Genomic DNA, 15,749 nt, shown 5'->3' on the forward strand with positions numbered 1-15,749 from the left:
GGGAAAGGCTTACTCGAGCCGGGAGCGTGTCGACATTTCGGCATAACATGTGTTCGATGGGGGTGAATGTTAACCTGGTGAAATGCTAACCTGCCGACGCTGGTGAATGCTAACCACTATGCCTAAACCTAACCCAAACCCTAACCTCAGTAAAACTATGCCTAAACCTAACCCTAAAACCTAGCCCTAACCTCAGTAAAACTATGCCTGAACCTAACCCTAAAACCTAGCCCTAACCCTTAGTCGAAAATAATGACAGGTAGAAACAGCGACGTTTCTCCACTCACGCCAGCTTCAGGAACTGCATGACGCGGCCGTCCTCCACGGCCTCAGAGAACATGGCGTAGTTCCCCAGGTACTTGTCCCCGTTGAACAGCTGCGGGGGGACGGCGCGCGGGTTCTCCGCCTTGGCGCGCATGCGGTCGCGGACCCGCTCGTCCACCGAGACGTCCACCAGCTCGTGCGCGATGTTCTTGGCCTCGAAGAAGCGCAGGAGCTCGTCCTGCTGCGACTTCACCTCCCTGGAGCCCGCCACCGACGTGTAGTAGATCTTGATCACCATGTCGTCCTCCTGGGCATCGTACCCGCGATGCATCGCGAAGACCATGTAGAAATACTACTCAGAGAGGGACGGGTTGTCCAGGATTAGGACCCGCCTGCCGCAGTGGTGTCCGGTATGAACTTTAACCGAGATGTCAACCCCTGATGACTGTGGATAACGGATCTGAGGATCCCTGTTTGACTACGTAGGGATATCCGGGGTGTTAAGGCCAGATATCCCGACTCGTGTGGAAGGAGGGCTCTGGGATCTAGCTAAAGGTCTTGAGATGGTTTGATGTGACTGTAAGCTCTTGGAGATAGGCTATGATGCGTCCCCTCGTGTGTCTCTCTCTTTCTCTAGCACTGAGCAAAAACTCCGGCTTCCGAGGTCGCCGACGGGGGTTTATGTGTAACGTGATGACATGTGGTCACACATTTGTGACGTCATAATCATTATGATTAAAATCAGGCCACGAAGGACAGGAGGAGCATTAACGAGAGGAGACGAAGAAGAACAAGCAGCAGGGACGGCTGACCGCATTACAACCGCCCTATTGTGTTCCCATACCGTTAAACGATGTCAAATCCGCCGAACAGCGAGGCCCCCGCAATGCTGCTGATCAAGGACGTGAAGCCCACCCTGAACAAGCTGAACATGGTCTTCGTGGTGCTGGAGGTCCAGCGCGAGACCAAGACCAAGGACGGCAACACGGTGCGCTGCTTCAAGGTGGCCGACCGTAGCGGCAGCATGCTCATCTCCGTGTGGGACGAGATCGGCAGCCACCTGCGGCTGGGCGACATCCTGCGGCTGGTCAACGGCTACTCGGCGACGTACCGCGGCTGCCTCACGCTGTACACGGGCCGCAACGGCGAGCTTCAGCGCACCGGAGACTTCTGCATGCTCTTCTCCGAGGAGCCCAACTTCAGCGAGGCCAACCCCGAGCTGCTGGCGCTGGACAACCAGCAGCACCAGAACAAACAGTCCGCCAAACAACAGAACCAGAGGGGGGGCGGAGGAGGGGGGCACCACCACCACCCGCCTCATCAGAACAACGCGGGCACCAACAACACGGGTACCTTTGCCAACAAACAACTGGGCGCTGCCACCTTCGGGGGCGCGGGGCGACAGGGCGGTCGCAACAACGCAGCACCGCCGCTGAACACTAATAGCGGAGCCGGCGGCGTTACCATTAACTCCGGCAAGGACCCGCGGCGTGCCAAGAGATAATATTAGGATCGCAAGCTTTTTCTTTTTTAATTTCCACCACAGACCTCTCTTTTTGAGAGCATGCTGCTTTCATCTACCTCAGAGAGCGTGCAAAATGTCCCAAAAGGACCCTTACCACATTTCCAGTTTGCATCGTCACAGTGACAAACAGGAAGGTCTGTCTGTCTTTCGCTAACCTTGCAAACCAAACCGATCCAAACTGCCTGTAATCTTCCACAAGATATACTGTATATACTATTAGTTTTTTGAACTGTTTCACTTTAATGTTATAATGGAAGTCAATGTCAATATCGGCTACTGTAATCTGATTATGAATCAAACATATGTGTGTGTGTGTGTGTGTGTGTGTGTGTGTGTGTGTGTGTGTGTGTGTGTGTGTGTGTGAGCACGCACCCTCTTTGAATGGAAAGAAGTGACTGGAAGAGTACACCAGTGGGTAAATACAGATCCAATGGTTATTAGCGTGGCTGCTATAGGCCCTATAGCATAGGGCATCGCATTGAGGTGTCGGAAGTAAACTGCCCATTCATTTACACCATAGGGGATTTCATTATCAGCCATACAATCGTACCAATTCAACTTACACTTACCAGTAGGCTTGTGGTTGTAAAATGGTTCTATATGCTCCTGTAGAACCCCCGTGTGTATGCAATCACTCTAGTTTTAGTAAAAACGTGTTTTAATAAAGATTGCACGGAGAAGAACTGCATTATCCATGCGGCTAAGAATGTACATCCGGTCACATTGACGTCTGTGATTGGTTGAGCTCGCGGCTACCTCGGAAATAGCTACTGCCCCCTGTCGGGCCCGGCCGATTAATGTACTTCATGTTAACTCTGTGAGCGTGTCTTTCTTTTACAAATACTATGCGCTATTTTAAAGATGAAGATAAGAGCGGCCTCAGAGATGAAAATCACTACATGTCAGGCCATATGCTGGCCTGGATGACTGAACTGAGTGTGGTTTATGGGATATGTTTCAGGAAATAAATGTCATTCGCAATGCTTTGTGGATTGTAGTTTCTGCAGTTTTGACACAAATGATGTACACAGTGTTGTACCTTGCCCTTTTTTCAGCTTTCTAATTAATCGTTGCATGCAAAAAATAGCGTTTATTGTCATGATTCCTCACAAGCCGGGGTGGCTTTTTCCGAGGCTTAAAAGACGTTTAAATAAATACTTTATGAAATGTCTATGGATGAAATGCATGGGGAAAACGCTTCCGGGACGAGAGTGAGGACGGGGCGGGGCTTAAACTGCGATGCCCTATTAGGCAACAGACTATTGTTCTGGGTCGGTGAACCTGCTTTTTGTTAACCTTTTGCACGAAAGAATCGGCAAGACTCCCTAATCGGGAGATAAGCGACCGTCAGGTCGCATCTATACACAATAATGTTGTCTGCAAAAAAGCACCCTCATGGTGGTGCTAGAAGAGGGGGATGTGAGAAATCTGGGGGGGGGGGAGGTTGTGGTTTGCCAGGTGCCAGAGATAAGAGTAGGGCCAAAAGTGTGACGTGACGGACAGACTGACTGATGGAGGGACAGAGCCGCTGGAGCGTTTCATAGTAACTTGCGACCTGACGGCCGCAACTAGAAAAGATGTAACTGGAAATTGCGAGTGTGGTTGCCTATTTATTTAACCTGACTCCGCCAGATGATGGCAGCAGTGCGTACCGCCCTGCGCAAACATCTGGGACTGTTCAAAGAGAGTGGATAATGCCGTAAAGTCCCAGTCCGGACCAATCAGCGGCAGCTACGGGTGGGCTCTGACTGGGCTCTGAGCGGCTCTGAGCCAACAGAAACCCAGGAGGCGGATTCTGGGTGTAACGTCATGCAGACAGGGGCGTCACAAGGGGTAGGAAAGTGGGACTGAGTTACCAGGGCCCAAGGTGGAGGGGCCCTAGTAACTTTAGCTATTGAAAAAATAGCAGATATACAAGCTCACAGCGAGTGCCGCGCTGCGAGCTTGTAGATCTGCTATTTTTGAAAAGTCGTGAAAAGGTGTGCAAATCTTTGAATATGTATTTTTTAAGCGGACATTTGTAACTCAAATTTTGCTTCTGGGTGGTCCCTGGAACTAAATATTTTGAGATGGGGGTCCTTGGCCAAATACATATCATTTTGGGGGTCCTTCACATGAAAAAGTTTGAGCATCACTGACATGGAAACATGGGTTTCTTGCACACTTTTTCACAATTTTTCAAAAATAGCAGATCTACAAGCTTGCAGCGCGGCACTCGGTGCCGCGCTGTGAGCTTGTAGACCTGCTATTTTTCAATAGTTAACATTCATGCATGGGGGGCCCGCAGTGAATTCTTGTACCCAGGGCCCAGAATTTGGTGTGACGCCCCTGCATGCAGACAGGCCATTATGAGTTGTTGGAGTTGGCACTCCCAGACTGTGATAGACAGACGGCCCCATCCAATCACCTGCTAAAGAACTTGAGAAGATGGCCCGCCCCTTACATCGGTTTTACCCAAGCGAATCCAGATGGTAAAAGTAGGTTGGTACTCACTGCTGCCACCATCTGGCGGACTCGGGTTACTCAAGCTAGCACCACTCCCCCATTGAACTCAATGGACTTACTCTATAATGGTGACATCACAGAGAATGCTGCTTCCTGATTGGCTAAGTGTTATCCAGAACATTAAAAAGTATGCTGGGCTAGAACAATGTGTGGTGCCTACAGCAACCCAATAATGAATGGTATAATATAAGACGGAATTCACTTCCCAGGGATCGCTCACCACTCGCAGTGCAACCACACTTGCAATTTCCCAGAGTTGTAAGTGTGGTTGCTTCACTTTACATCACAACTTGACGTCACAATATATAATACCTCATTTGTGCCCGGACATGAAAGGGTTAAGTTGCCAGCATTTTGTCCGGTTCGCGGCCACTCTCTTATTTTGAAGGCCGGAAGTAGATCGAGCTCACAATTCCCATTTGACGATGTTCAAGATTCAACCGTGACTAGTTCCGGTCCAGAGCGTAAACAAAGATCCAAAATGGATGCCTCCATGCTTTTGCTATTTTATCGAGTAAACATGCCAGCATTGGCATCAAAAGTCTTTTTTCGAGTAAATGGGCTTTAAAGATGTCAATATCCATTGTTCTCTATGGGACATGAGCACTTTGCGTGCACGTGGACGTGCGATGGACCGAAGGTGAGCCCACTCCAGCTTTACTGTATAAAGTGTATTTTGCGCGACATCGCGGGATCAGCACTACTGCGCTCTGTTGAGGTGCCAACTCGCACCTTGTGCATTCATGACCAAATATGGTCTACTGGTGCGCCAGCAGAGTGAGCAAGTACTGCGATCGGTGCTGTCTGTATGTATGAGGGTGGGCAAGTTGGCACTCTGTTGATGTGCCAGCGAGTTGGCACTCTGTCGAGGTGCCAGCGAGTTGGCACTCTGCTCTGTTGAGGTGCCAACTTGTGCCTTGTTATTTATATCAGGTTGCACTTGTTGGTGGTGACGTCACCAGGAACGCTGCTCCCTCATTGGCTAAAGGCCTCGTCTTTCTACCGTCGTCCGGACAACAGACATGGGGAAACAGACATCAGTACTTGCACGCTCTGCTGGTGTATGTAAAGCGCCAGCTATTAATAGGCTCCAAATTTAGGCAAGGTTTTCAAGCTGATTGGGCCCTCCCACTGACTTTGGACCCTCACAGGTCCATTTGGTTCCATTTGTACACCAGTTAAAACGATGCTGAAGATGGCACAGTGTAAATTGGGGTAATTTCATCAAATGGGAATTAGTGGTCTAATCACTTTCTATGCATTTTGACTTTAAAATGTACCAGAAAACAAAGGAGACTCGGGGTCCGGTCCGGTCCGGTCCGGTCCGGCCTGGCCTGCCCAGGATGAATCCTGCCTGACCCGGATCTCCATATTTGAGCATAGATGACATCATCTTGAGGACAGCACAGCTTAAAAACAGACCACAACACCGTGCTAGGGGACGTATCCTGAGAGATACAGAATGATCAGTTAAAACCTTATTATGTAGAATGATCAAACCTTCACCTTCCTACCCTCGCCTACAAGAGCAAACCACATTAAGAGGCAAATCCACGGACACACCACAAAGAACGTCAAAAGAATTTGAAACTACGCAGGCAAAGAGTGTTTGACCATCTCAAACCACAGAGAACAGAGAAGTTTTAAACTACCCGGGCCAAAGACTGCTTGACCCATCATGGGAGGTGACTTCCGGGCCGAGAGGCTGAAGGTGAACCTGCGGCTGGTCATCAACCGCCTCAAGCTCCTGGAGAAGAAGAAGACGGAGCTGGCCCAGAAGGCGCGGCGGGACATCGCCGACTACCTGTCGTCGGGGAAGGAGGAGCGCGCGCGCATCCGCGTGGAGCACATCATCCGCGACGACTACCTGGTGGAGGCCATGGAGATCCTGGAGCTGTTCTGCGACCTGTTGCTGGCGCGCTTCGGCCTGGTGACGGCCCAGGGCAAGGAGCTGGACCCGGGGCTGCGCGAGGCCGTGTCCACGCTGGTGTGGGCCGCGCCGCGCCTGCAGGCCGAGGTGTCCGAGCTCAAGGTGGTGTCGGACCAGCTGTGCGCCAAGTACGGCCGGGAGTTCGGCCGGCTGTGCCGCGCCAACAGCAACAACCAGGCGGCGCCCGCCGGCGGCTGCGGCGCGGCGGCCGTCAGCGAGCGGCTGGTGCGCAAGCTGAGTGCGGAGGCCCCGCCCCGGGCGCTGGTGGAGAGCTACCTGGCGGAGATCGCCAAGAACTACGACGTGCCCTACGTGCCGCCCGAGGAGGACGACGGCTCGGAGGAGGGCCTGGCGCTGCCTCCCGTCTGCACCTGCGAGGTGAAGGACCTGGTGGACGTGGCGGCCGCTGACAAGAGGGGAGGCGGAGGAGGTTTCACCACTCCTCCTGACACCATGCTGATGCCCATGCAGATGCCCGTGCCGATGGCGTTCAACTACCCTGCTCCCAGAGGAGCAGCAGCAGCAGAGCCCGCTGGCGCCCTGGACAGCCTGATGGACCTCCAGCCCTCTGCGCCAGGGGGAGGAGGGGGAGGGGGAGGAGGGGGAGGCCTGCCCTCTCAGTACGATGCCGACGGTCTGCCCGAGCTGCCCTCCGTTCCCGACACGCTGCCCGCCGGCATGGCCTCCCTCAGCATATCCAACGGCGGCAGCACCAACTCCTCCTCCGACGATATAGACTTTGACGACTTGACGCGACGGTTCGAAGCGCTTAAAGGGACTACACCATAAAACGGGGGTCTTCGACAGGGGGTCCGGGACCCCTCCTAGGGGGTCCTCGGAGTTACTACGGGGGGTCCTCCAAATCTTCCAATCCTTTTATATTAACAACTTGAACCCTAGTGTCCTATATTCTGAGAACTGTAGCCAAAGATTGAAGATCTACAAGTTCAGCTTGTAGATCGGCTATTTTCGGCAAATAGGTTTTGTGTAGAGGGGAAAAAGAGCAGACTAAATACAGAGTGAAAGGTCAAGTTTATTAGGTAATGACGGCTCAAGTGGTTAAATATCTGAAAACACAAATTGACATGAATACAAAATACACTGATGATTGTGCTGTCAAACAATGAAACTATATGGAATCAATGAGTGAGTTGTGGGGGTCCCTGCTTCGATCATCTCTCTCTCGACTAAGGGGTCCTTGGCCTGAAAACGTGGAAGACCTCTGCCATAAAATTCAAATGTTTCTGTTTTTTCTTGTTTTTTGAAGCGGTGGAAACCGCTTCCAATGAATGGCTTTGTGTGTATCACGCCCATATATGGTCATTTCAGTCCAGAATGAACAGGCTTTTTCAAAAACAGAATGTCCGTTTAATTACCATATATGGTGATCTCAGTCCAGAATGAACAGGGTTTTTCAAAAACAGAATGTCCGTTACCTTATGTCCATATATGGTCACTCCAGGCCAGAATTAACAGGTTTTTCCTGTCCCGTACATGTAAAATATCAGTCCAGAATGAATAGGCTTTTTCAAAAAGCAAAATGTGTGTCCCATGTCCATATATGGTCATTTCAGTTCAGAATGAATAGGCTTTATATGTCCTGTACATCTAGAATATGTGTGCGGTGTCCCTCCCGGTCAGATGAATGGATACTTTGAGGATTGGTCAAGCTTCACATGATAATTTGGCCTTCAGGGTTTATCTGTCTTATTTAAACACTTTATATTTATTTATGTATTTATTTAATTACAAATTCTTTTAATGTATGTGTTTTAATCTATTTTATTTTTTAAACCTATTATACCAACTGTCATACCAGCTCTCCAAATACATTCAGAATAGAAGTTTTATCTGTCCACCGCTTCAATTCGAACCGAGGTTTGATTTTTAATCTTCCCAGTGTCTTTCCCAGCCCAAAAAGAACACGATTTATTAAGTGGCCAGTTCAGAGGCTTCTGCTTCCTCAAAGGGACGAGAGGCGGAGCCCCCTTTACCACCCACCCAACACTGTGGGCGTGGCCAACTTCAGCTGGGTCACCATAATAACATAATTTTAAATAATTTTTGGGAAAACATCTTCCTCCTAGTATAATCATAATACCTAATCATCATGTTATTTTGGGGGGAACAAATCATGGCACCCCACCTTTAAAGCAAGCTTGTTTTAAGCCAAGAGGCTAGGAGGCTTGCCCTTTGTCAATGTAGGGTTTTATTTACATTTTCTGAAGCCCACAAAATCGGCAGACGAAAAACCATCTGGGCTGTATTTTGATTGTCTTAAATATCAGGTCTTATGCCTTAACTTAAAGACCTGTCCGTACTGTCTCCGACCACCCAACCTTTCGTCTGACAGTTCAGACTTTGTGACGTGCAGCTTTACAAACTGTAATTCAGGTTTAATGCTTTTCAGAAGGCCCAGAAAAAAAAACATGGCTGCGCCCTGCCAAGTGTATTTTCTACGGTGCTCACCATCAACGGCACCACGATTTTAACCCTTTAAATGCCGGTGAGGATCGTCAACGGCAGCAGAATTCACCCATTTAAACTGCTTAACAGTTATTCAGATAAGACTGCCGATCTGCATCAGACCCAGCTATAAGAGAGCATTTTCGAGAGCCGCGGCTCTGCTGATTAAATCTGGTCATGGACCGCGAGGTCTCTAAACCCAGGCTATACGTTAGCTACTGTACACTATGCTGGAGTTAATGATGAAAAGCTGACGCTCGGCTCCACCTGTGCCCCCAGTGGCACCATCTTCACGCTGTGGATTTATTTTTACCACTGGGGAGATCGGAGTTAGAACCACCCCCTCAGATCACGTCCAACCCAGAGTCAATTCAAACAAAGGGTCAAACTTGTTCTCCTGCTATACCAACAGAATGTGGAACACCTTACCGAAGGCCTTAAAGGAGTGCAAATCCCTACAATCCTTTAAAAAAAAAAAAAAGCAGCTGCTCGTAACTGGTAAAAATAAACCTAGCCTAGCCTTAGCCTGACCCTTCTTTTGTTATGTATCTATATATTTTTTGTACAGTTTTTTCTTATCTTTTAGTTTTTTTTGTTTTTTGTTTGACGATATCTACTGCATAGTACTGTGTTCTATCCGTCTGTCATTCAATGTTATATGAGACACATAAAGGTATAAGCCAAAAGCTTACTAGGATCTCCTTTTAGTTGACCTATGCAAACTTCTAATGGTCTTCGATCAAAAAACTCATACAGTAGACCAGCCAGCCTTCATCCATACATGCTTATAGTTAATTCTTCAACCACTGCATTCAGATGATGACTAACTTGCCAGGATATCTGTCATTAGCGTGGCGAGCCCGTGAGTCATAGCAGATCTACATGCTCACAACGCGTCGCGGTGAGCTTGTAGATCGGCTATTTTCAGAGTGCAAACAAGTGTGTAAAAATCAGCCATTACGACACCATCAAGGCCCGCCGAAAAATCAACAAAATCAACTGTACATTTGGTCGACAAAAATATTATGATATTTAGTCGACTAAAACTAAAGCATTTCAGATGAGTAAAATATGACTAAAACTAAATCGTATTTCATTCAAAAGACTGCAACTAAAACTAAATAAAAAATGTCCTGCCAAAATTAACACTGGTCTCTTGTGACACGTGCTGACTGTGTGTCACAAGGTCAAGGTGACAATAAATGCTCCTGGAAAGAAGAAAATTAGATCCGCACACCGTTCCCAAACAAATACCTTCGTATGGTGATGTCCACCATATGATCGTAGATCTGACCATAAACGGTCATTTCTGTAGGTGAAAGTCTGTGCCTGTTAGTCAGTATCTGTCAGTCCTTGTCCCTTTTATGCCCATATATTGAGATCCCTGATGGCATTAGTAGGACTAATAGTGCAGGCGTTTCGGGCAGTATTTTGATGGAATCGTGCACTTTATGAAAGAAGCATGAAATTTGGCACACAGTTAGAACATGCCATATGGAAAATTTTTGGCTATAGGGGCATCGCAGATTTGTCTTGGGAAACTTGTGGGAGCCAATCAAAGTTGGGCTCTCATAGACTTTACTATAGAGTAAAATAATACAAAAAATAAATATGCTTTAAGTAGCATGTGAGGGGTCAAACTAGGTGTTTTTCGGGATTCTGAATCCAATGCAAACATTTATTTTGCAGGAAAACCATTCCTTGGGCTAAAAACGGACCCCATATAAGTGATAAAAGTATGGTTTAGTGATGAGTCATCACTTTTCAACAGTTTTGTGGTGGCTGTTTCCCGGAAAGGAATGTTTTTCGTGCAAAACAAATGCTTGCATTGGATTCAGAATCCCGAAAAACACCTAGTTTGACCCCTCACGTGCTACTTAAAGCATATTTATTTTTTGTATTATTTTACTCTATAGTAAAGTCTATGAGAGCCCAACTTTGATTGGCTCCCACAAGTTTCCCAAGACAAATCTGCGATGCCCCTATAGCCAAAAATTTTCCATATGGCATGTTCTAACTGTGTGCCAAATTTCATGCTTCTTTCATAAAGTGCACGATTTTTGCCTGAAACGCTCCCACTATAAGTCCATGCGTGTCATTGTGATGTAAATCACATATGTGCCCATATATGGAGATCTGTGTGTCTCTCAGTCGTTATCCCCTTTTATGGGAGACAAACATCATTTTTCAGTAGAACAAACGATCCAACCAATATCTGCCCATAAAAGGGGACGAGGACTGAGAGATACAGAGATCTCCATATATGGGTACATACGTCACACTGGACTGGGGACCCCTGAAATAATCATATTTGAACTGGGGACCCCCCACCCTGACAAGCACTTGGATTGTTGGAGTTGAGACATTAGATTTAGTTTGACTCGTTTCCTCAGGGTAACATGTTATTAGGTCGAACACCCTTTGGATCGACCACCAAACTCTAACCCAAACCCTAATCCTAACCTCAGTAAAACTATGTCTAACTCTAACCCAAACCCTAATCCTAACCTCAGTAAAACTATGTCTAACTCTAACCCAAACCCTAATCCTAACCTCAGTAAAACTATGTCTAACTCTAACCCAAACCCTAATCCTAACCTCAGTAAAACTATGTCTAACTCAAACCCAAACCCTAATCCTAACCTCAGTAAAACTATGTCTAACTCTAACCCAAACCCTAATCCTAACCTCAGTAAAACTATGTCTAACTCAAACCCAAACCCTAATCCTAATCCTAACCTCAGTAAAACTAGACCAGGTCAACCTCGTTGTGCCAGACCCCCTGTCTGTCATCATCATTTATGACATCATGCCTTTTGTAGGCATGTCATCATCATGTCATCATCATATATACCCTTTATATAGAAAACCCGGACAGACATTTGCTTATGTAGGCCTACCCATTTCATGGGTCTGGCAACTATGCCTAACTCTAACCCAAACCCTAATCCTAACCTCAGTAAAACTATGTCTAACTCTAACCCAAACCCTAATCCTAATCCTAACCTCAGTAAAACTATGTCTAACTCTAACCCTAACCCTAATCCTAACCTCAGTAAAACTATGCCTAACTCTAACCCTAACCCTAACCTCAGTAAAACTATGCCTAACTCTAACCCTAATCCTAACCTCAGTAAAACTATGCCTAACTCTAACCCTAACCCTAATCCTAACCTCAGTAAAACTATGCCTAACTCTAACCCTAACCCTAATCCTAACCTCAGTAAAACTATGCCTAACTCTAACCCTAACCCTAATCCTAACCTCAGTAAAACTATGCCTAACTCTAACCCTAACCCTAATCCTAACCTCAGTAAAACTATGCCTAACTCTAACCCAAACCCTAATCCTAACCTCAGTAAAACTATGTCTAACTCTAACCCAAACCCTAATCCTAACCTCAGTAAAATTATGTCTAACTCTAACCCAAACCCTAACCTCAGTAATAATCTAAACACTCCAACCTTTGCACATATACTGCTCAGTACTCGGGCAAGGTTCTAAGCTGTGTTCCCCAATATGCTTACATGTTGTGTACAGTTAATATAAAACTATATGAATATTAAATTATTCAGAGACGTTTTAGATACCTTTTTTGCCACAAGGCCCATCCAACTGCACATCTGCAACACCATATACGGAGTTCCAGACAGATGCGCTCATCTCCATGTATGGAGATAAGCGCATCTGTCTGGAACTCCATATATGGAGATGGAACTCCAGGAGATAAGCTCATCTGGAACTCCATATCTGGAGATGGAACTCCAGGAGATAAGCTCATCTGGAACTCCATATATGGAGGTAAGGACGTACACGGCAGGAATCTATAGACCCTCACTATGTCACACGAGACTGGTGTCATAGAGGCTGATGTCAGGGACAGAACGGCCCAAACAGGGAGATATGCACATAAACGGTTCATTTATAGAGAGCCTTTATCCAAGGTGATGCTCACCACGATGAGCTTCACTTCGCCTTTATTAGACGACAGTTCCCTATCAGATTAGCTTTAATTAAATATATAGTATATCGTAAATTACTATCAGAACTGGCACATGGGTAACACTTGTTTTTTTTTTATTGATTGACTCTCACGCTCTGAGATCACTGTGATGTCAGGGGAACCAAATCCCTTTTGTTGCCATATATGGAGCTCCCTGTGATGCCAGGGGAACAAATGCCCTTTATGCCCATATATGGAGATATGGAGATCCCTGGGATGGCAGGGGAACAAATGCCCTTTATGCCCATATATGGAGATATGGGGATCCCTGGGATGCCAGGGGAATAAAATCCCTTTTATGCCCATATATGGAGATCCCTGATGTCCACATTACTCTGTTCCTTTTATGCCCATATATGGAGATCCCTGTGATGCCAGGGAACCAAATCCCTTTTATGTCCATATATGGAGATCCTGATGTCATATATGAGATCCCTGTGATGCGAGGGGAACAAATCCTGTTTATGCCCATATATGGAGATATGGAGATAACTGTCTTGACTTCAACGCCTCTTCAACAAGCTCCTTTGACCACGGCGTCGATGACAGCTTCCACATCGTCCATCTTCCGACGGTGAGCGTTGTGAGACGCAACGGCTTTCGAGGCCTCGGCTTCGATGAAGGCGTCCACGTCGCCCCCTCTCCTCCGGCATTGGCCGAAGAACGTTCCGAGTTGTGCTTCCAGGAAGGATTCCAACAGTGTTCCGAGGTTCTCCTCCTCGTCCTCCTCTCCCTGATCGATCCGCCGCCGTTTTTCTTCTCTCGGGGGGCTGGTGGTGGTGCCTGACTCCGTCAGGGTGGGGGTTGTTGGCACCAAGGTGGTGGTGGTGGTGGTGCCTGACCCAAGGTCATCCTCTTCCTGATCGAGTCTCTGCCGCTTTTCTCCTCTCGGGGGGCTGGTGGTGGTGTTGGTGGTGCTGCTCCTGCCCGACTCCTTCAGGGTGGAGGTTGCTGGCTTCTGCTGGGCTGCAGGCTCTTCCGTCAGGCTGTTGACGGAGGTGCCCGTCTCCACCGAGGTTGTGGTGGTGGTGGGGTTCTTCTGACCTGCGGAGGTCAACCGGGCCTCACCGGTAGCACCGGAGGAGGTCTGCTCCACCTCTTCTGGAGCCGCCGGAGGCACGGGTCCCCCTCCTTTGTCCTCCAGCCTCTTCAGCCTCAGCACCGCGACGGGAAGATCGACTCGCTGCGTAGGAGGACGGCACGCGGGAACATCGCCCTTCTGCTCCGGACGGCAACCGTCCTGATCCGTTTCGCTGTCGTACTCGTCGTCGTCGTCGTCAGCCGATTGGGGCTGCTCGCTGCCGTCAGACAGGGGCTTCCCGGCGTGAATGAAGGGACACCGTCGCCGCGGACACTCGTCCTGGGTCTCGAAGTCACACGGGATCTTCTTTACGTAGGGCTGATTCCGCCTGACAATGGGCTTGTATCGTCTTTTGGCCATGACTTAAAATGCACACAGTCGTGAAGGAAAAGGACTCAGATGCCGCCCACTCGTCGGTTAGTAATGAGAATGTGTTGACTATCCCACCGTTTAAATACAGTACCCGGCATGACATCACGTCATCAATGATGTCAGCATGATGTCAGCACTGTTGATCATCTCCATATTTGGGCATATATACGCATATACATATGTAGGTCAGTCGATGACAGCAGGTGATGTCAGTACCACTAGAGAAATATGTGCTACGCCCTATTTTAGTAGCCTACTGTAGTTGGTGCATTTATCAACAGAAATGGGGCTGAAAGACCTCAACATAGCTTATGAAGTTCTCGCTGGCTTGACACCCAAAACAAACTGATTCGACTACTTCTCGACATGCGGCCCATGACCCACGTTTCTCCCATCACATTTGTGATGTCAGGGGAACCAAATCCCTTTTATTGCCATATATGGAGAATGGAGATCCCTATGATGCCAGATGCCCATATATGGAGATATGGAGATCCCTGGGACACCAGGGGAACCAAATCCCTTTTATGCTCATATATGGAGATCCCTGATGTCCACATCACTGTGACATCACTGTGACTCTGTCCCATTTATGCCCATATATGGAGATTGTTAGGGCGAGCTCGCTTTTTCTTACTGGTGTATAGACCCATATATAGAGATCCCTGATGTCATCCTGCCCATATATGGAGGCTGACCTGCCCATATATGGAGATCCCTGATGTCATCGCTTTGATGTCAAGGGAACCACACTAACAGAATCCTTTATGCCCATATATGGAGATCCCTGATGTCATCAATGTTAAGCCCATATCTGTGAATGCAATATATACTGTATATCATGGCTGGTTCTACAGACAGGATCTCCATATATGGGCATACAAGGGGTTCTGTTAGTGTGGCTCGCCTAACAGGACTTCATGTGGGAATGCCCATATATGGACGCCACATGGGCCACATTAATCCCTTTTATGCCCATATATGGAGATCCCTGTCTGTAGAACTGCACTAAGAATAACCCATGTCCATATATGGAGATCCCTGTCAGTAGAACTGCACTAAGAATAACCCATGTCCATATATGGAGATCCCTGTCTGTAGAACCAGCCACCCTGGTAGCATTAGTTTCGATGTTTTGAAGACACTGTCGGTGTTACTGAGCAGAATCCACAGCCTTTCGCTAGTGGATCGGCTGCAAAGGATTGTCATTGTGCCACGAATGACTTTAACTACTGTTGACCGGGGTCCTCAGGGCACTGTAATTGGACTACTACTTTTTTCCCCCTCACAAAATTGAGCATTGAGAATTCTTTAAGCCTCCTAGCTGATAGAAGACATTCATAGGTTGACATGTGAAATTGACCCATTTAGGCCTGAACACATTATGACGCAATATTTTATGCTTTAAATATAAAAAATAGCAGATATACAAGCTCACAGCGCGGCACCGAGTGCCGCGCTGCGAGCTTGTAGATCTGCTATCTTTGAAAAATCGTGAAAATTAGAATTTCGACCCGATTCTATAAGTGTCTTTTGAATCCTTCTAAGATTTTTGGAAAAAACCTATGTTTCTATGTCAGCAATCTGGCCAGCCATCGTCAAA

General features: G+C 47.6%; 3 protein-coding genes across 3 annotated transcripts; 2 read left to right on the top strand and 1 right to left on the bottom strand.

Moving 5' to 3' along the window:
- Nucleotides 1-283: 283 nt before the first annotated feature.
- On the bottom strand, nucleotides 284-595 carry LOC308305495 (SH3 domain-binding glutamic acid-rich-like protein 3; the record flags this gene model as incomplete). The annotated part of the gene is made up of 1 exon (XM_080750291.1): nucleotides 284-595. One exon carries the CDS (start codon nucleotides 593-595, stop codon nucleotides 284-286), a length of 312 nt encoding a protein of 103 aa, XP_080606417.1.
- Nucleotides 596-1,117: 522 nt separating this feature from the next.
- Nucleotides 1,118-1,768, top strand: LOC308305496 (SOSS complex subunit B2-like; the record flags this gene model as incomplete). Its single annotated transcript, XM_080750292.1, has 1 exon — nucleotides 1,118-1,768. One exon carries the CDS (start codon nucleotides 1,118-1,120, stop codon nucleotides 1,766-1,768), a length of 651 nt encoding a protein of 216 aa, XP_080606418.1.
- Nucleotides 1,769-5,972: 4,204 nt separating this feature from the next.
- LOC308305497 (IST1 homolog) lies at nucleotides 5,973-7,013 on the top strand (the record flags this gene model as incomplete). Its single annotated transcript, XM_080750293.1, has 1 exon — nucleotides 5,973-7,013. The coding sequence occupies one exon, from the start codon at nucleotides 5,973-5,975 to the stop codon at nucleotides 7,011-7,013; it is 1,041 nt and encodes a 346-aa protein (XP_080606419.1).
- Between the last annotated feature and the right edge of the window lie 8,736 nt (nucleotides 7,014-15,749).

This window comes from Nannobrachium achirus (genome assembly GCF_963921795.1).
Source record: "Nannobrachium achirus genome assembly, chromosome: 20".
NCBI classification, from domain to species: domain Eukaryota; kingdom Metazoa; phylum Chordata; class Actinopteri; order Myctophiformes; family Myctophidae; genus Nannobrachium; species Nannobrachium achirus.